We start from the raw sequence: 19,928 nt of genomic DNA, 5'->3' as shown, positions 1-19,928 counted from the left end.
GGAAATTATGCAACATTTGCACCCCCACCTCCCCACTCCAGTGAGCTCTTCCAGCCAAAATAATAATTATTTGAGAGAGAATGAGGTGTTCTATTTTTATGTTAAAGGGGGCAAGTGAGGAGTAAAAAAAACAAACAAAAAAAACCCCCCAAACTAAATTGTGTAATTAAGGTAGGTAGTTGGGGGAGTCGCTATGTCCACTCTTTATTTATTCTTATTTTTACATTCAATCTATTCCTGGGCTCTGGGCGAGAGCGTCGGGGAGGGGGGCCTTGAATTTCCATTTGAGTTTGGGCCAAAAGTCCTGGAAGAAGAGAGCTTTAACACCACTTCTGCCTTTTAACTCCCCCACCGCACTACAAACCGCACCGCCGAGTGTTGCCTGGTCCGACCGTGTCCGACCACGTAAAGAGCCGGAAGGCCCGGTCGTTCTAGTCGAGCCCAGCGAAGCGCTGTGTTTCAGCGGCATCGCATCCGATCACACCTACATCCAAAATGGGTGCGTTTTTTTTCCCGTCTCCCTCTTCTGTACGCGCCTCCCGCCTCTCGGCTTTTCTCTCCCTCCCGTTGCAGATAAAGCCGACGCGCCGCTCGGAACACGGTGCCGCTGAGGTCCCGTCGCCGTACCAACCGCCGCCCGTGTCAGCGAGCTCTTTGCGGCTCGGTGGCCTGTTCTCCGCCGCGTAGCTTTACAGCGAGGTATCGATCAAATGTTTATGGTTGGCCAGCTTTCGCGTCAATGAGGGAATACTTTTGTTTACTGTTACAGAATGCTCGGCGTGCCTGCGAAGCTGTGTGTTCACGGCATAGCTCTCCGCTCTCAGATGGGTGGATTTCAACTCGTCTTTTTTTATGTTTTTTTTCTTTCTTCCATTGGTGCTGTAATAAAGTGAAAAGGGACAGTTACCCTGTGGCTATAGGAGCGGGTCACTAGAAAATGTATCCCGTTTCTATGTTTCTTCGCCGTTTTTTTTGTTTGTTTGTTTGTTTTTTTACTTGCATTGTAACTAACCATTATAAGCTGCAAAACTCAAAACTGTCCTATGTTTCGATGTTGTGGAAGGAATATCTCTCTCATATAGGTACCTTTGCTTGTAAAGTTTTTATTATTTTGATAAGCACTGGCTCTTGCTACCATTTTTCTGGGGTTTAAAAACTCACTTATATTCCCAATTCAGTAAGTTCTGTAGTTCTCTGTGTTTTCATGTCCTTACTAGCTCAGTTGAACCTGTGCGAGCCCACGGCGGCCCGGACACTGGCGTTATCTTTGAGGTAATTCACTTTTCCAGCGGGTTAAAAAGGCGCATTTTTCGGTATTCACGCAGGAAACTTAGAGCACTGCAGCGTCGCTGGCACTGCTCTTAGAATTGATTCTTACACTTACAAGTTTGTGAGAAAACCTTGGTTTTATGTGTCTTTTGTCGTAGTCATGAACTTAGGGTTACTGTTCATTCACATTTTTATTTTTTTTTTCTCCAGGAATTCAGTAAACTCAAAACCAACTAAATAAACCCAAATGTGCCGAAGAAATGCCACTATGGAACCCAGGCAGCTTAAAAAAACCTCCCCTTTGCTCTTTCTTTCCCTCTCCACATCGTCCTTTCACGCTCTATTTTGTCAACCTGCCGATTAAGTCCTTGAAAATCAATCAATCTGCCAGTGTTCTACAGTGAAAGGTCATTAATAAAAGAAAAAGGCTGCAATCTGTTCTTTGATTTGACAGGTCTTTGTTGTCATTGGGATGGATACAGTTTGGAAGATGTCCGAATCGATGATAACACCCGCCAATACACACACACACACACACACACACACACACACGCACAGACAGACAGACAGACAGACAGACAGACAGACAGACCACCAGCTTCACTACCAATATGTTAAAGGGGGCCTATTATGCAAAACTCACCTTTTCCAGTGCTTGTGCCCATATATTTGGGTCTTTGATGGGCCCACGGAGCTTGGGGCCTAAGGATGGTGGCTCCTCCCACGGAGAAAACAGCCCGTTATGGAACAGCAGGGAATAGAGGCAAGTTACAATGGCTAGAATGCATAATCTGAGTGGTATTTTCAGCAAAAAAACCCTTCAAAAACATGTTTTGGGGACCTCAGTGACCTTTATTAACTTGTGTAGGATAAAGGATGACAGGTCCAGGCCCTTTAAGAGTTGAGACCAAATGCGATGACCAACATAAACACAGCAGGGGCCCGAGGTGGACGCCTGTCCTCTGCGCAGGCGCCGTTGGGAAGGCGCCAAAGCGAGGCTTTTATTTTTAGGACGCAGGGGGATCAGGGGAGTGAAAGGCGACACTGTGACGCTGTTGCCATGTGCCTGCGGGTCAAGTTAAAAGTGTTCAACGTTTTAAAAAAAGGCTTTGACCCTCAGAGAGAAACTAAAACAACACCTGGATCCGAGTCATCACATTCAATCAAATACTTTCATTTTAGGTTTTTCTCAACTCAAAATGTCCGTCGTGATTTTTCGACCAAAAAAACCCCCCAAAAAAACGTTTTTTACAGATGTAGGTGTATTTTTTAGTTCATCTGGTGACTTACGATTTGTTTTTTTAATTTCCAGGCTTATGCCCGGCACGACGTCACGTGCTGCGACCGCGTTGTTGTTTTGGGGTTGGTAGTGCGGTGATGCGCATGCCTGTCTCTGCTCTGTAACCAGTCAATTCAGTGTCATGACGTCACATCCCTGTGCCCTCCTCCTACGTCACACTGAGAGAGAGGGGGAGACCGAGAGAGGGAGAGGGAGACAGGGGGAGTCAGAGAAGAAGAAGAAACTTTATTCGTCACGCAACGCACCACACTACACCACATGCATACACACACACGCACGCACATGCGTGATGGTGGCCGGTGAAATGGTTCCTCTGCATTTAACCCATCCTTGGCTTGTCCTTCCTCCGGGGCCACAGCCAGGAGCAGTGGGCAGCATTCGTGGACGCGCCCGGGGACCTGGTGACGAGTGTCCATCGCTGGTCAGACGATGATGTCTGCATGTTTTTGGTGGGGGTCCTTGCTGAAGTTAGGTGGAGGAAACCCCATGTGAGACAGAGAGAGAGACAGAGAGCGAGAGAGTGACAGAGAAAAAATAGAATATAAATGAGCAGAATATCTCTTTACTGTCAGAGATATGAAGCAGAGACAGATCCTGACCAAGTGCAGGCTCAGTGACCGCCGTCCAGACACTGAATAAGGCAGGCACAGAAAATGGTGTCTGCCCGAAGAGCAGAGATGATGTGGTCAGTGTAGGACAGGTAGAGACCGAGATGCACTTTCTACTGCGCTGTCAACAATACAAACACATCAGACAACACCCCCTCGCTGCACGCTTCCTCTCAGAGTGTCATCAGATGAGCTCTGACCTGCCCTGTGCGTGCTGTTGACTTTTTATTGATCTACTTTTTACTTTTATTGTAATTATTCACATTATTACTGTTGTTATTATTATGGGGTTCATCCGTTGTTATTGTCTCTGATGTTGTTGTTCTTGTTGAGTGTTACCTGCCTTCTAGCTGTGGCAATGCTCTTGTAATAACTGTCAATGCCCGTAAAGCTGAGTTGAATTGAATTGATTGAGAGAGAGAGAGAGAAGGGAGCGTGGGGGGGCGGAGAGGGTGAAGGGGGGAGAGAAAGGGCAAGAGAGCTGGAGAGAGAGAGAGAGAGAGAGAGAGTGAGAGAGGGCTGAAGAAGAAGCACCGGACCAGAGTGATTTGGGGAAAGCGGCAGAAGGATGAGAATCTAATTCCACGTCTTTGAGTTTTGGCTGAAGATCCATTCGGATGCTCCAACCGACACGTGGTGAATGGGTCGCATGGATGTATCTGGGACGTTTTTCCTGTCTTTTTGGGGGGTCTTGAACGGAGTCTCCCGGGACGGCTCTGCCCCCTGTGCGGCGCACCCACTCCTCTGAACTCCCTCTGCTTTTTGCAGCCTTAAAACTGTCTCACTCTCTCCTGGTCCTCGTGCCGCTTCAACAAGCCTCCGGTGCCGGATTGTCTGTCTCCATATCTGGACTGGGATCTGTTTATAGTCGCCCCCACCCTCTTCCTCCGCCGGGGATCAGTGGATCTTCCCCCGTGGGTGCAGCTCCCCCACCATGCTCCTGCTGTCCCCCATCTCCCTGCTGTTCCTCCGCGCCGCGATGTGTGTGGCGGCGCACGGATACGACCCCCTGCGGCTCCCCGACGGCGGGGTCGACCCGACAGGTAGGACCCGCCCACCGGCAGAGCGAGGAGGTGTTCTGAGGGGCACGTCCAGTTGGTAGAGATTTCAGCTCACTGGTGTGATATGGGGACATATCACACACCCTATCACACATTTCTAATATTATTAGAAATGCAAACTGAAAAGGGGGTCTCGAACAAATCGCTGGTCCCGGGGGCCACATCCGGCCACCGAAGAAAATATGTGCCCCGCCACATATTTGTCGTATGTTGTTGAATCTGGGCTGCAAATTGATTTTGAAATCACAATGGCAGTTCATTGATAATTCAAAATGATCAATACACCCTGCAATTTTTCCTAATATTAAGGATTTCTCTTGAGAACCTGGTCTGTGGCCCCCTGGTCATTTGAGTTTGACGGCCCTGCTTTAAGTTGTCCAATTAAATTTTGGAAGACAAAAAACAAGAGAGAAAATCGGAAAAAAAAAAAAATTGAATTCTGACTTTAATGTCAGAATTTTGAGATTTTATTTTCTGCGTCTCCTCAATAAACCCGTTCAAACACATTTCAATGCAGACGCATGGCGTGGTCTTCCAATCATTTCTAGCACTGTACTGATGCTGAACCTGATTCAACAACAGCTAAACTAAACTAAACTTCACTTCTCCTCGGGGGTGGGGAAGTGAAGTTCAGTGGTGGGGGTGGGTAATCTTATTGTGCTTCCTGGAGCTGTTGGCTTTGGCAGTGACGCTGACCAACAGACCCCTGACCCTCTGGGTCTCTGGGTGTAGGGGCTGGGTTGAGTCACACAGGAAGGAATGGACTCTGACTCATGGAGGGGCTTTGGGGGCCCAGATACAAATACAGTGTAAAATACCTAGGTATTTATTATACACATACCAATACCAAACCCTGTCAGTTGCTTGTTTGTGAGCGTCCCATGCTGCTTTGCCTCAGGATTCATTCTGTCCAGGGGTGAGATATATAATAGAATTAGGGCTGAACCAAACCGACATCGCAATTTAACAGAACGCAATTTTCAAATCGCAAAGCCTTTGTGTTGTTTTTTTTTAATGTCGCACACAATCTAACCAACAGGGCTGACCGGAGCCGGCTCGTCTTATAGGCCAGATAGGACGATGGGACCCCATGACAATTCATGCAGCAATTCATCTCATTTCATCCAAACACGCGGGCAGGAAAGAGCTGTATATATGTTGACTCTATCCAATGTTGTGTTGGTCATACTATAGAATGATTTATTGCTTGTGTTTAGTGAATGATACAGAAGATAAGGAACTTGAAAAACAATTGCATACTAAATGGCAATCGCAATATTGGTCTAAATCGCAATTCCATTCTTTTCCCAAATCGTTGAGCTCCGAATAGAAGGTTGGAAACAGTGTGGTATTGATTCACTTATCCAATTTTTGGTTTCGGGGGATTTTTTTGTTTGTGGGGCGCAGGGCCCTTCAAGAGGTTCTGGGGGGGTCTCTATCAAAATATATAATAGTTAAACTTCACCATTATTTCATTTATAAGGTGTCAGCACCATTAGAGAATGTACTATTACGTTTTTTGATCCTAGTTTGACGGTTATCTCAGGTATGGCAGTTCGGACCAAATCGTATCTAAGAATAAGCATCTTCTTACATTGGGGTCCCGGAGACACTTATCCAATGGGGTCCATGTCGGAATGTGTATCAAATACAGGGTCCTTCACATAACATGTTTTGAGAATCATTTGTAAGTGACAGGTTAAGTTGAAATGACAAGAAACAACCCTTGATTTGATTTTGATTTGAACTCATGACTCCTATAATTCTAGTTCAATAGGTGCCAAACTCAAACAATGTCAAATGAATGCAAAACATTTAAAAGTAAATCTAAGAGTTTTCTAAGTGTCTGTCGGAAATAGCTTTCATATCAATAAGACATATATTGATATATTAGGTCTCCGTTGATGGAACTATATCTTTGTAGCATGAGGGTCAGCAGAAAAAAAAACCGATACGAAAAACTTAAATGGAGGACAGTCCTCAGATGTGTTTTTCGAGTGAACACTGATTGAATTTTGGCTGGTCTGGGCCCCTGCAGACCCCTGCATGGCGGTGTCCCCTCCGTGCATGAGCGAGGCGGACCGCTACAGCCTGGAGGCCCTGAGGATTATCCACCAGATGATGGATGATGACCAGGACGGAGGCATCGAGGTGGAGGAGAGTGTGGAGGTATCTATGTGTGTGTGTGTGTATGTGTGTGTGTGTGTGTGTGTGTGTGTGTGTGCGTGTGTCGGAACGTGTGCACATGTGTGTGTGTGTGTGTGTGTGTGTGTGTGTGTGTGTATGTGTGTGTGTGTGTGTGCGTGTGTCGGAACGTGTGCACATGTGTGTGTGTGTGTGTGTGTGTGTGTGTGCGTGTGGCTCAAAACAGGTTAAACGAGTGTCTTTTCAGGTTGACAACTTTGGGCCGAACATAAAGGCCCCCTAATTCACTATTATCAAAAAGAATGAGACCAAAAATCAAAAAAGTGTAATGCGATCGACCGCTTGCTTGCGGACAATGAATGTACAAATAATTGATTATATAATCAATATATTCATTATTAATACATTCATAACTCGCAATGTCCAACTTTAGGCCCAAAATAATGGCCTCAGGTTTTAAAGGAGAACAAACATGAGATACATTGAGATACATGTCATTTAGAGCAAGTGTCTTTTTTTATTTTTATTCATGTATGTGCTGTCAGTTGAACAACATACTTTGTTCGATTTTTGACATAATTAATTATATGAGCAGTCATATGTCGTATCATACAACAGTTACTGCTACCAAAGACATGTAGACCTTTTTCACTTTGGGTATAAAACATTTTTGACGAAAACGTAGCCTTTCGTGAATCATGTTCATGATACAGTTTTTCTCTTTACTTATATAGAAATGGCCAATAATTTACAATTTAAAACGACACTTTTTCACTTGGAGAAAATATGATCTCTTATCTATACTTTTATGAAAAAAATGTAATGTGTCTACCGTTTGCTTGCAAACAACATATATACCAATTTGTATTTATTTATTTTTATTTTTACATAATTACATTATATATAATACATTTGTGCTATTAATATATTATTAATTCCTAATCCAATTTTTCTTGATGCTGTTTTTATTCTGTTGGATTATTATGTCTCCCAACTGTTGTTGATTTAAATTTTAAGTGGCACAGTCTGGCTGCCCAGCAAAAATTGAAGTGCAGTCATAAAAGACAAGTGTGTGTTTTTAAAACCACACTTGTCTGCCAACGAAATGTTGACTGCGAGCCAAAAAGTAAAATGAAACTTGCACTTAACTTTAAAGCCTCTACATTTAGTCACGCTAACTCGGTTGACATGGATGTTTGGCATTTCACTGAACCTGCGTCTTCAGGTGTGTTTTCTGTTGAGCCCCGCGCCGGACGTGTGAGTGTTTTTGGGGACTGTATGTCGCGTCGGTAGTAGAACCCAGAATTCCAGAATGTTGCAGCGTTCCAGAATGTAGTGCGACGACACAGGACACCGGGGCTCGGGTTGCGGTTGCTGTGGAGACGGCCAAGGGAGGGGCCCGGGCGCTTAAGAAGAGCCATCGAGCCATCACATGAAGACTCCATTTACAGCCAAGGACACATTCCAAGACAACACACACACACACACACACACACACACAAACACACACACACACACACACACACACACACAAATATGCTCATCCGTACTCTGACCACACACACATTCTCATTCTTGAGTCCCGGTGTCCCCGATTGAAACTTAAGTACCTAACACATTGCGACAGTCCCAACCAATTACTTGTGTCCATCTGACCCATACTTGTACTTAAGGAAAGCTAAATGTCCGCGTCTACCAAGGCCCTTATTTCGAGGGTCGCTCCCTCCCTCTGTTTCTCTCTCTCTCTCTCTCTCTCCTACAAAGTTCATCATCGAAGACATGAAAGAGCAGCAGACCAACAAACACAGCCACCTGCACCGGGAGGACCAACACATCACCGTGGAGGAGCTCTGGAGGGGCTGGAAGTCCTCTGAAGGTGTGTGTGTGTGTGTGTGTGTGTGTGTGTGTGTGTGTGTGTGTGTGTGTGTGTGTGTGTGCATATGTGTTGGTCCAAAATATCTGATCTTGTTTCCTCATGGTCCGCTGCTGTGAAAAGTGACACTATGGAAAAGAAAATTCTCCATTCTTGGTTCTCTCCGTTCTGAAATCTGATGGAGAAGGGCACGACTGCAAGACACTCAGTAAAATATGGTTTGAAAGATAGAGGACCTGAACTGTTGTGGAGAACTATTTTGGTCTCTGCAGCCATGACCCTGTCCGATGGTGTTTATCTTAAATGGTTGGGACAGTGGTGGTCGCGCAATATTCATCCAGTAAACACACCGTCTCATATTGCTCGAGACATGCTATGGCAGGGATACCAAAAGACCTTCAAACGGCTTTGAACGACAGCAGCGCACATTTAAAGAATTCTTTCCATCCCAGTAGTGCACACACGACAGGGCCCAGCAGGGGGGTGAGCGCCGATCTTGGGGTTCTAGCCGACGCTCGGAGGAGCCGAGATCGCTTCAATCCAACTCGATGTTCTCACGTGCGTCTGGGACCGATCTGGGACTTCCGGACCAATCTGAGACTGATCACAAGAGTTGGTGACCTTCTAAAAATCAAATGACTGCCGGTGACAGAAGCGTGCTCTAAACGACCTTAACGACAAGATAAGATCTCAAACTCGAGGAGTCACTCGTTCCTTGCAATTCTCGTAAGATCTTGAATATTTGTCTGGGACTCGAAAATCCTAGCGAATGTCCTTTTAGTCCTATTATTACAGGACTTTTTATTCAACCACTAGATGTCCCCAAGTGACAAAAAGCAAATCCTGTAGATGAATCCATTAATGTGTTCATTTCCATAATATGTGGTGTTTTTTTATTTGTCATTTCCTTGTTTTTGTTTTCAGTCCATAACTGGACTCAGGATGAGGTTCTTCGCTGGTTGAAGGAGTTTGTTGAGTTGCCACAGTACGAAAGGAACTTTAAAGACTTTAAGGTCAATGGAAATACTCTGCCCAGGTGAGGAACCTACACTTTACTCGAGGAAGTTGGAATGCCCTTCTAATAAAAAATAAAATAAATTTAAAAAAAAAAGGTATCTGTCTTCACTGTGATCATGATGACATCGTCACATTAGGGGAAAGGTTAATGTTGTTGAGTTTTCTATTTGTATTTTGTATTTCCTATCTGATAGTTTGGTTCCAATTAAAAATAAGGGTGGTATGGAATTCAAATGTTGATCTGTTTCACATCATGATTGTCTGATGAAGGTAATCCAGTGGATAAAGTAACTAATGATGTAAATATTTCCCACCCATCCAGTTACTAATCAACTCTTCCTGTGCAGGATTGCGTCCAACGAGCCTGCGTTCCTCAGCGGCCAGCTGAGGGTCCAGGACCAGAGGGACAAGCAGAAGCTCAACGTCAAAGCTCTGGACGTGGTGCTGTTTGGACCGCCCACACGTAAGGGTGGTGCATGTTCCCGTCCACCATGTGTGGAACTGTTTCGGGGGCCATTTTGTTCGACCTTTTTTCGCCCGATCCAAACGGCAATGAAGCTTGGTCCTCGCTTTTCTTTTCTGACACTTTTGGACAATTTTTGGACGGTGAACTTGAATTTCGCCACCCAGGTCCTCCTCACAACTACATGAAGGACCTGCTGCTGATCGTTTCCGTGGTGATGGGGGTAGGAGGCTGCTGGTTTGCGCAGGCCCAGAACAAGACGAGCAAGATCCACATTTCCAAGATGATGAAGGACCTGGAGAGTCTGCAGCGGGCCGAGCTGAGCCTCCGAGAGCTGCAGGAACAGTGAGTGCACTGCTCCAGGCTGTATGTGTGTGTGTGTGTGTGTGTGTGTGTGTGTGTGTGTGTGTGTGTGTGTGTGTGTGCGTGCGTGCGTGCGTGCGTGCGTGCGTGCGTGCGTGCGTGCTCATACACGTGTGCGTCATTTTGCACTATATATGATTTTATATTCTGTTGTCCTGTGCATTGCAGTTCTTATGGATTTTACATGTGAGTCCACTTGCATAATGTGTATGTATGCATGGCTGTGCATGCCGCCACTTCAATTTCCTCAGACTGGAACAAGCCCAGGAGGAGAAGCGTAATGTGGCAGAGGAGAAACAGAACCTGGAGGAGAAGATGAGGGATGAGATCATGGGGGCGCAGGAGGAGGCGCACCGCCTCCACAAGCTGAGGCGGGGGGCCGCCAGCGAGCTCAGCCGCCTGCGCTACGCCGAGGAGGAGCTGGAGCAGGTACGGTGAGGAGTAGATTTTATGGTATTTAATACCTTCACACAGCTGCTCAGTAAGACTAAACCACTTCATGTGATACTATGTTGGTTTGGAACAATAGTAGTCTGTCAATGTCTCAATGGAAAATAAACAGCTTATGTGTGACAATTGATGGTTGAAGTACAAACTTGCGGGTAAGCCAAGTGATTGACAGTAGCAAATACTTTCTGCACTGTTTTCCAATGAATTGATCTCTAATATGTGGTTGCTGTTATTCGCCAAGGTCCGTGGAGTACTGAAGCAAGCGGAAAAGGACATGCAGCGCAGCTGGTCGGCCTCAGAAGCCCTTCAGTTGTGGCTTCAGCTGACTCACGAGGTGGAGGTCCAGTACTACAACGTCAAGAAGCAAAGCGCCGAACTCCAGCTGGGCACCGCCAAGGAAGAGGTAGCGCAGCAGGAAGGCGTGGAAACCAGGGGTGGGCGATGCTCCAGAATATGGTTTCCATCCGATTCCAAGTTATACCAGGGCAGAATCAACCATATCGATACCGATACCGGTACCGGGGGGTTTAAGTTGCCATGTGTGATGCGGCACGAGTGAGTCGGATCATTTAGCTCAGCTCAGCAATAACAGCCGGCCAAACAGCGCTTCATTCAGTACCGCTTCTGGCTTTTATATTTCAGCCAAATTTGATCTATGGTTGGTACTGTATGTGTGCACATATCAGTTGTGACCGGCACAACATACAAAGTCTCACCGTGCTTTGGCTCTTAATGTTATTAGCGAAGTGAGATATTTGACAAATACGTTACTAGATCATGCTATTATTGTCTTGTATTCATTTACAAAATAAAAATAAAAATAAAAAGGCTGTCGGACGGGAAGTGGCTCCCATCGTCCACAGAAGCCAGCTCATAGAGCCGACACACCGCTACACGGTGTCCAAGTGGCTGTCGTGTGTGCGGAAAGGATCTCCACGCAAACAATGACGGGCACCAAATATGCGAAAGTGAGGAAATATATACAGTGGGGCAAAAAAGTATTTAGTCAGCCACCAATTGTGCAAGTTCTCCCACTTGAAAAGATGAGAGAGGCCTGTTATTTTCATCATAGGTATACCTCAACTATGAGAGACAAAATGAGAAAAAAAATCCAGAAAATCACATTGTCTGATTTTTAAAGAATTTATTTGCAAATTATGGTGGAAAATAAGTATTTGGTCAATAACAAAAGTTCATCTCAATACTTTGTTATATACCCTTTGTTTGAAATGACAGAGGTCAAACGTTTTCTGTAAGTCTTCACAAGGTTTTCACACACTGTTGCTGGTATTTTGGCCCATTCCTCCATGCAGATCTCCTCTAGAGCAGTGATGTTTTGGGGCTGTCGCTGGGCAACACAGACTCCCTCCAAAGATTTTTTATGGGGTTGAGATCTGGAGACTGGCTAGGCCACTCCAGGACCTTGAAATGCTTCTTACGAAGCCACTCCGTTGCCCTGGCGGTGTGTTTGCGATCATTGTCATGCTGAAAGACCCAGCCACGTTTCATCTTCACTGCCCTTGCTGATGGAAGGAGGTTTTCACTCAAAATCTCATGATACATGGCCCCATTCATTCTTTCCTTTACATGGATCAGTCGTCCCGGTCCCTTTACAGAAAAACAGCCCCAAAGCATGATGTTTCCACCCCCATGCTTTACAGTAGGTATGGTGTTCTTTGGATGCAACTCAGCTTTCTTTCTCCTCCAAACACGACAAGTTGAGTCTTTACCAAAAAGTTATATTTTGGTTTCATCTGACCATATGACATTCTCCCAATCCTCTTCTGGATCATCTAAATGCTCTCTAGCAAACTTCAGACGGGCCTGGACATGTACTGGCTTAAGCAGGGGGACACGTCTGGCACTGCAGGATTTGAGTCCCTGGCGGCGTAGTGTGTTACTGACGGTAGCCTTTGTTACTTTGGTCCCAGCTCTCTGCAGGTCATTCACTAGGTCCCCCCGTGTGGTTCTGGGATGTTTGCTCACCGTTCTTGTGATCATTTTGACCCCACGGGGTGAGATCTTGCGTGGAGCCCCAGATCGAGGGAGATTATCAGTGGTCTTGTATGTCTTCCATTTTCTAATAATTGCTCCCACAGTTGATTTCTTCACAACAAGCTGCTTACCTATTGCAGATTGAGTCTTCCCAGCCTGGTGCAGGTCTACAATTTTGTTTCTGGTGTCCTTTGACAGCTCTTTGGTCTTGGCCATAGTGGAGTTTGGAGAGTGACTGTTTGAGGTTGTGGACAGGTGTCTTTTATACTGATAGCGAGTTCAAACAGGTGCCATTAATACAGGTAACGAGTGGAGGACAGAGGAGCCTCTTAAAGAAAAAGTTACAGGTCTGTGAAAGCCAGAAATCTTGCTTGTTTGTAGGTGACCAAATACTTATTTTACCGAGGAATTTACCAATTAATTCAATTCGTCAAAGTGTACCTATGATGAAAATTACAGGCCTCTCTCATATGTTTAAGTGGGAGAACTTGCACAATTGGTGGCTGACTAAATACTTTTTTGCCCCACTGTATATATAAACCTACCTACATACCTGTCTACCTACAATTCCATCCATACACCTTTCATGTTGTTCTTCCAGGCAGAAAAGATTAAAAAGAAGAGGAGTTCTGTGCTGGGCACCCTCCACGTGGCGCATAGCTCCTCTCTGGACCAGGTTGACCACAAGATCTTGGAAGCAAAGTGGGTCATTCAAATCTATGTGACCTATGTGATAGCACACACTGAGACTGAGACTGATAATTAGACAGTCTCATCGACCGGATATACCTTACCTCTAATGTACATTTATGGTTTGTCCCATAGAAACGCCCTGTCCGACGTCACAGCCTGCCTGAGAGAGCGTCTCCACCGCTGGCAGCACATTGAGCGTCTGTGTGGCTTCCCCATCTTCAGAAATCCCGGTCTCGCCAACCTCACCGCTAAGCTCTACTCGGACGCCAACGTACCACTGTTGCCCAGAGGGGGCCAGCCGTCATACTCATGCCACAGCTCCGTCCATGGATCCTTGGAGGATTTGTTGGACGACCCCACTTCTCCGACCATACCACAGATGCCAGGTTGGTAAAACAATGACATCTGTGCAGCAAAGTTTTGAAAATGTAAAAAAACCCAAAACGTTTTTCACCATTTGTTGACCTTTTACCTTCCTTCAGTTCCACCACTGAAACGCTCGCCCCGGTCTCTGGGTTCCACCGTATGTCGTATGCGCCGTCCTGGGGTCATTGTCCCGCCCCAGGCCTCCATGATATCTTCAGACCCAGATCTCCTCATCCAAATCCGATCTCCGCTGCCCCGCTTAGAAGATGAGGAGGGGCTCTTCATCACCCCCAAAAAGAGGCAGTACGTCTCACAACCCACAGCAATTACAGAAATTACACTTTTTTTTTTCATTGTATTTGTAACTAAATGCTCTGATAGAACTGACAGAAACTTGCTTCCTTCCTTCCTTCCCTCCTTCCTTCCTTATTTCCTGCTGACAGAGATCCACAGGACACAGACTACATGGCTGCGCTTCCTGGGAGCAAGAGCTTTCCAAGCTCCTGCTCCATTGACTCCTCTCGAAAGATCTATCGGGACGATATGGAATTATTTGCAGACACCTCCATCAGAAAGCCCTGCAACACAGAACTGGAAGTTCCCATTGAATCCCCAGTCCGCAAGATCTCAGTGGAGGATCTGCAGGCATCCACAGATGTTGCCAAGATGCTGATGGATAAAGCCATGGGGATTTCTAATGACTCTCCTGCTTTGAAAAAGTCTGAGGAGATCGCTGAATGCGGGATAGACAACGATCCAAAGAAAAAGTCCAGAGATAGGACTGAAGTTCTACTGGATAGCCAGGGGAGGAAGGGGCCTTGCAATGACCCGGAGTGCACTGCAGAATTTGCAACCAGGAAAGCAGAAAGAGATACTATGGCAGTTTTGACAGAGCCTGCATCAAGAAATCTGTACAGAAGTGATTTATCTATGGATGCTATGAAGAGAAAGTTGCTTCGGAGTGAGCTCGATACATCTGGAAACGTAGTAACTCGGAAGCTAACGAGAGATATGATGGGAAATTCAATGGACAGCGGCTCAAGGAAGCTGCTGAGAGAGGGCATTGAGTTTCCATTTGAATCCCAACCCATAAAATTGAGCAGGGACTCAATGGGTATGTCTATGGACACGGGTTCTCGAAAGTTGGCCTGGAGTAAAGAAGATTTTCAACTAGACATTCCTGTGAGAGGAAAGGACAAAATGGCTGAGAACCCCACGGCGATGAGAAAGATATCCAGGGATGAGCTGGAGTATTGCACTGACAACACCTCCAGAATGTTCTTACCCAGGGACAAAATGGACGCACTCACAGATGTTCCCTCCCGCAAGCTTTCCAGAGAGAAACCAGAGTTTGGTTTAGAACATCCAGCAGGCAGGAGGTTCAGAGACGATGTTGAGATACCCGTCGGCTCTCTGAGAAGAGTACCGAGAGAAAAGGCGGACGCTTCCATCGACACATCTACAGTGAAGATCTCCTGGGACAGAAATGATGTCGGTCGGACGGGGCAGCCGGACCTTACCATGACTTCATTCACCCAGAGGAAACCGCCCTCTGACGCCGTCATCTCTGGTCCCTTAAGTCAACTGGTGTACGATGGAATCCTGGAGAAGTCCTGTACCTCCGTGGGGACCAGCCTCGGTGAGGTTGGCTCGGCTTCGACTCCCAGTCTCCCCCACAGCGCGCCGCCGGGGGAACTAGGGGTGGAGACACCAACATCGCCACCAAGAGTCGCCCCCGCCTCCCAGAACACGCTGACTGTCGAAAGTGGAGGGGAGAGGATCAAGGATAAGGAAAAGGGCAAGAAGTCCTCCAAGCTCAAGAGCCTGTTCAAAAAGAAAAAGGATGCAGCTTCAGAAAAGCTCCAAAGTGGTCTTCAGAAGATCTGACTTTTATCAGTCACCTGAATTGTTCTCTCTCTCTTATCTTTGCAGTTTGTGGAAGCAGGAAGTCACAAGATGTTTAGATTCTGGTAAAAAAAAAAAAAAAAAGGTTTACTTTCTTTCTTTCTTTGTAAAATGTTTTTTGTTTTTTTTTTCATTTTATTCTTGTCTATATGTGAATATTTGATCTGTCATGAAGTCTTAAGTCTGGCGGATGCTATATATGGATGGATTGATGTTTCAGGGCGATATATTTTTAGAAGAGGCATAAAAGATGAAGCCATATATGAGCTGAAACCTTTGTTCTTTGTAACAGAAGGAATGTTGATATTATTTGAAATTGCAATTGAGGAATTTACTTAAGAAATAGGAATATTGCATTTGTGCTGTTTGGAAATGGCATCTAGTCTCGATGCGGTTTTAACGATTAGGGTTTGCCTAGGTTTTTAACATTTATTCCGTCACAACCGGGCCGCACGGTTATGACAAAAGACAAAGTGAACACTACAAAAGATGATCACAAGAGAAGAACTTGAACTTAAACAGTGGCATGTGCAATCAGTAAGGTCAGCAGTGTAAGTGGGTGCATGAGTGGAGATATGTGTGAGCGTAAACAAGACGTCAACCAAAACCAAATGGGTGTCTCGGGGAGGGGGAGCGAGAACAGCTGAGCTCCAAGAGGGTTGTTGAAGGAGCACTGGCACACAGGGCCCAGGCGCTGCCAGTGTTGCTGACCAGCCTCTGCCACGCCCACTTCCAGTACCTGCAAAGAAAGCAGCCACACAACCCCGGTGAGAGGCAGACAGGGTCGTCACATATTCGAAAATGCTCCATAAATCTGAATACGCTTTGATTCAGAGACATCACTGGAGTTGAACACTACAGCCACTCATTGCAAAGGTTTTTCTTTTTGTTTGATCATTTTGGGAAAGGTATACAAGCTTATTGTCGGAAGCATTATTGTTTTTGTGAGGGGGTTCTTTTCTTTTTCGTGGCTTCCTGTCTTCCCCTACTAGCCGGCCACGGCAGTCACTCTTCGTAGCCAGACGGTGGCGCTAGAGTGAAGCTGTATACATTGTCGTTTGTAATCCCCATTCGACTAATGCACACCACTGTCATTACTTGCATTTTTATTTTTATTTTTTTTTAATCTTGGGCTGCAGTCTCACAAAACTTCTGGGTTGAGAAATTATTTCCATGTAATTCTATATAGATATATATAGATGTATAGATATACTGTATGTTCACCTAAGCCTTCGTGGATAAGACAATCCTTCATAAGACAATCCTTTTTGTGTCCACATGTTTTATTAAAAAAAAAAAAAAAAATCTTTCAACATGTGCTCAGAAACGTGCCATGTCTCATTTCGGCTGTTCTCATTTTTATTTTATTTTTTTATTCTGATTGTTTACAATTTAAAATCACGGTGTTGTGGGTCGATTTTTTTAAAGATCTGTCAAGAAAATTCACTTTTTTTTTGTATTTTATTGTTGGACTCATGGAGTCTTGCATTTTGGAGATGTGTCAGTAGAATCTTTATTTTTTCTTTCGGGGTGCTGGACAAGGAAATGCACAAAATGTATGTTGTGATATCATGGTATCATCATGTTCTGATGGCAGATGATGCCTTTGGAAATAAAACTGAACTGTCACATTAGGGACTGTGTTGTGCATTATTTGATAGTAAGCAACTATTTTTGTAGACACAAAAAAAAAAAAAATTAATAATAATTATATATATTTTGTATGTATATATATTTTGTATGTATATATGTTTATAAATACTTGTTCATAAAATAAATAAATATTAAAAAGTAAACAAATGTCTTAACATTAAATTAAATTGTTAACCAAAATAGATGGTATTTTCAGCTCACACATGTTACATTGTTAAATGAACAAACAAATAAATAAAAATAAATAAAAACATAGCAGCTCTATGACAGAGCACTTCCTGAATGTGGCAAACATCACAAACATGACAGGCTGCAACAGTAACTGCTAAAACAGATTAAACTGCTGAGTAGTTTATATAGTTTTATTTATGTGGACCTTGTTCATAAAAGAAAAGAAAATTTAAATGTAAACATAAATGTCTTAACATTAAATTGTAAACCAAAATAAATAGGATAGGCTGAGCCTGATTTGTGTGAAAATGTCCCGCTTTGCCGTCCCGTCAGAGCGGGACGGCAAAGTTGTCCGCGTCTCCTCAATTCTTGGTTGATCAGCTGGGCTCCCTGTGTTCTTTACACACAGCGTGCGTCCTGTCCAGTTCCTGCTTCCCAGTAAGTTCACAAAATCCACAATGTGCCCAGATATCCGCTTCCAAAATACTGGCTGCGTTTTGAATCGCTCGCTGCTGATCTCTGCCCCTCTCCGCCGTATCTCCCCCGACATATAAGAGCAAACGTTGATTGTCCAGCCGAAGCGGAGCTGTAGGCTGTTGTTTGAATCACGAGAAAACCTGTGAATTAGAAAGTTTTGGGACGCTTGTTGTCTTTGTTTCATTATATTTGCAAACTCCCAATAATGTTTCTATCACTGCATCGATGCAGAATCATTCACGTCCGCATCGCAATGCATCTTGGAATCGAGAAATTTCCACACCTCTAATATATATATATATATATATATATATATATATATATATAAATGAAACGAATCAGATCTTAACTTGGTTGTTTGAAGCAACACCACCTCCCCAACAGCACCCGCACATCAGCCGTCGTGTGCCAGTCCTCACCTTCATTGCGCCACAGCGCTTTTTCCCCACCCTCTGACTCGGCCGTGCGAGCCGATCTGCCAGGCCGAGCACATCTGGCCCCTACGCCGGTAGCAGGGGGCCCGTCCCCACGTGGAGCCCTGGACTGAGTGCTGGCTGAAGCAGCGAGGTCCGTGCAAGGGGCGCTGTAACCCAGGTGTACATTATTTTTGTATATTTCCGCAGGGATTAAAATCTTTATCTTTGGGAATAAGTCAGAGAAAAACACATTAGGTTGTGTTCTCTATTAATACTAGCGTCAGTCTCTCAAGCAACCACCCGATACTGTTCTTCACTTTTAGCAAACGGAGCAAGCGCCGTGAGAACCAAACCAGGTGCCTCCGACGCACTTATTATTATAATAAATGCAATAATACAATACAGATACGATATATCAAATCAAGTTGTTTCATCTGGCAGAGACACAAAAGATTGTTTGGAAAAGACAACAACATAGTAAAAACTCAATTCATATCAAATATCAATTCAAAGCACGGCCCACTTGGCCAATTCTGTCTCAGCTCTCAAAAAACAACGAAAAAAACGAAACAAATAATGAACTTTTCACAGTGTTTGTGGGTTGTTTTTTTGTCAGGGGTGTAGGTATAACGGTATACGTAAACCACTTGAAGTAGAACTGCCAAGCCACAAGTGTGTCAGTCAGGAAATAGATCTCGTCATAAGGTTGCGATCTATCAAGACCAAAATGACTCAAAAAACAACCTTCCACTAACTATGGACACACACACACGCCCACACTTTACAACTTGTGCAACACCTTTCAAGAACTGTGCAATATTTTGTAAATAGACCTATAATTTATCCATTCATATCTGTGCTCATATTTAAGGTGCAATAGATACCTTTTCAACCCCCCACCACCACCTCCACCCCCTGCAAAGACAACCGCATTGCGTTCGGTTTTCATCAGAGCATAGCTCCGTGTTGTAATGCGCCGCAAGAAATTGTTTTCTTTGTGTTCGATTAACAAACGGACAATGGATCATTTGTGTGTTTCTGGCTGCTAGCGTCAGCGCAAGATAGCATAGCTGGCGTTAGCAACACGGCTCACACTACCGCGAGCAGACCGGCTTCTCTCCAAAGCAAGAAACAGCCGTAAGAATCCCAATTTGTACTAGACAGCCCAATCTCAGTGCTAAGATGAAGGCAGAGAAAACACACACAGCGGTATAAATAAGTATGCAGGTTGTGTTACTACGGCAGAAAGAATTAGGGATGGCTCGATACCACTTTTGCATGTCCGATACCGTAACCCTGAGTATCTGCTGATACCGATACCAATCCGATAACAGTCTTTTCCCCTCTATTAAGCAGGATACGTGGTCGGAGCGAGGCAGAGTCGGTAGCGGGGAATCAGTCCGGAGAACGCTGGAGAGTCTGGTGCAAGCGTCAAAGACAAACTGGCAATGGGTGACTGGTGAGAGAGGCTTATATAGGGGTTAGATTACAGATCGGGAACAGCCGTGTGCGCAGGTGAATAGAGTTGGGCTAATGGGACAGGTAAGGAGAGGGGGGGGGGGAGTAGAAGAAGGCGGAGATCATGACAGTCGCTCAATTTTTAGTTCAGCATTGATGCGATCGTTTAGGCTGACGGATCTTTCCGATATCCGACCCAGTGACATTGGTCACAATCGAACCGTATAACACCGATACAGATTAGG

The 19,928-nt window shown here is 45.0% G+C and overlaps 1 protein-coding gene across 1 annotated transcript; it reads left to right on the top strand.

Annotated features, from left to right (window-relative positions):
- The first annotated feature begins 3,745 nt into the window (after positions 1 to 3,745).
- LOC307228946 (stromal interaction molecule 2-like) lies at positions 3,746 to 17,131 on the top strand. The gene is made up of 12 exons (XM_079998799.1): positions 3,746 to 4,220; positions 6,277 to 6,407; positions 8,148 to 8,259; positions 9,181 to 9,292; positions 9,621 to 9,736; positions 9,904 to 10,081; positions 10,351 to 10,528; positions 10,791 to 10,952; positions 13,146 to 13,246; positions 13,370 to 13,623; positions 13,720 to 13,906; positions 14,047 to 17,131. The coding sequence occupies exons 1-12, from the start codon at positions 4,112 to 4,114 to the stop codon at positions 15,488 to 15,490; spliced, it is 3,084 nt and encodes a 1,027-aa protein (XP_079854925.1). The 5' UTR covers positions 3,746 to 4,111; the 3' UTR covers positions 15,491 to 17,131.
- Positions 17,132 to 19,928: the final 2,797 nt, after the last annotated feature.

This window comes from Zeus faber (assembly GCF_960531495.2).
Source record: "Zeus faber genome assembly, chromosome: 4".
NCBI lineage: Eukaryota > Metazoa > Chordata > Actinopteri > Zeiformes > Zeidae > Zeus > Zeus faber.
The sequence above is the reverse complement of the archived record's forward strand: the minus strand, read 5'-3'. Positions and strand labels throughout refer to the sequence as shown.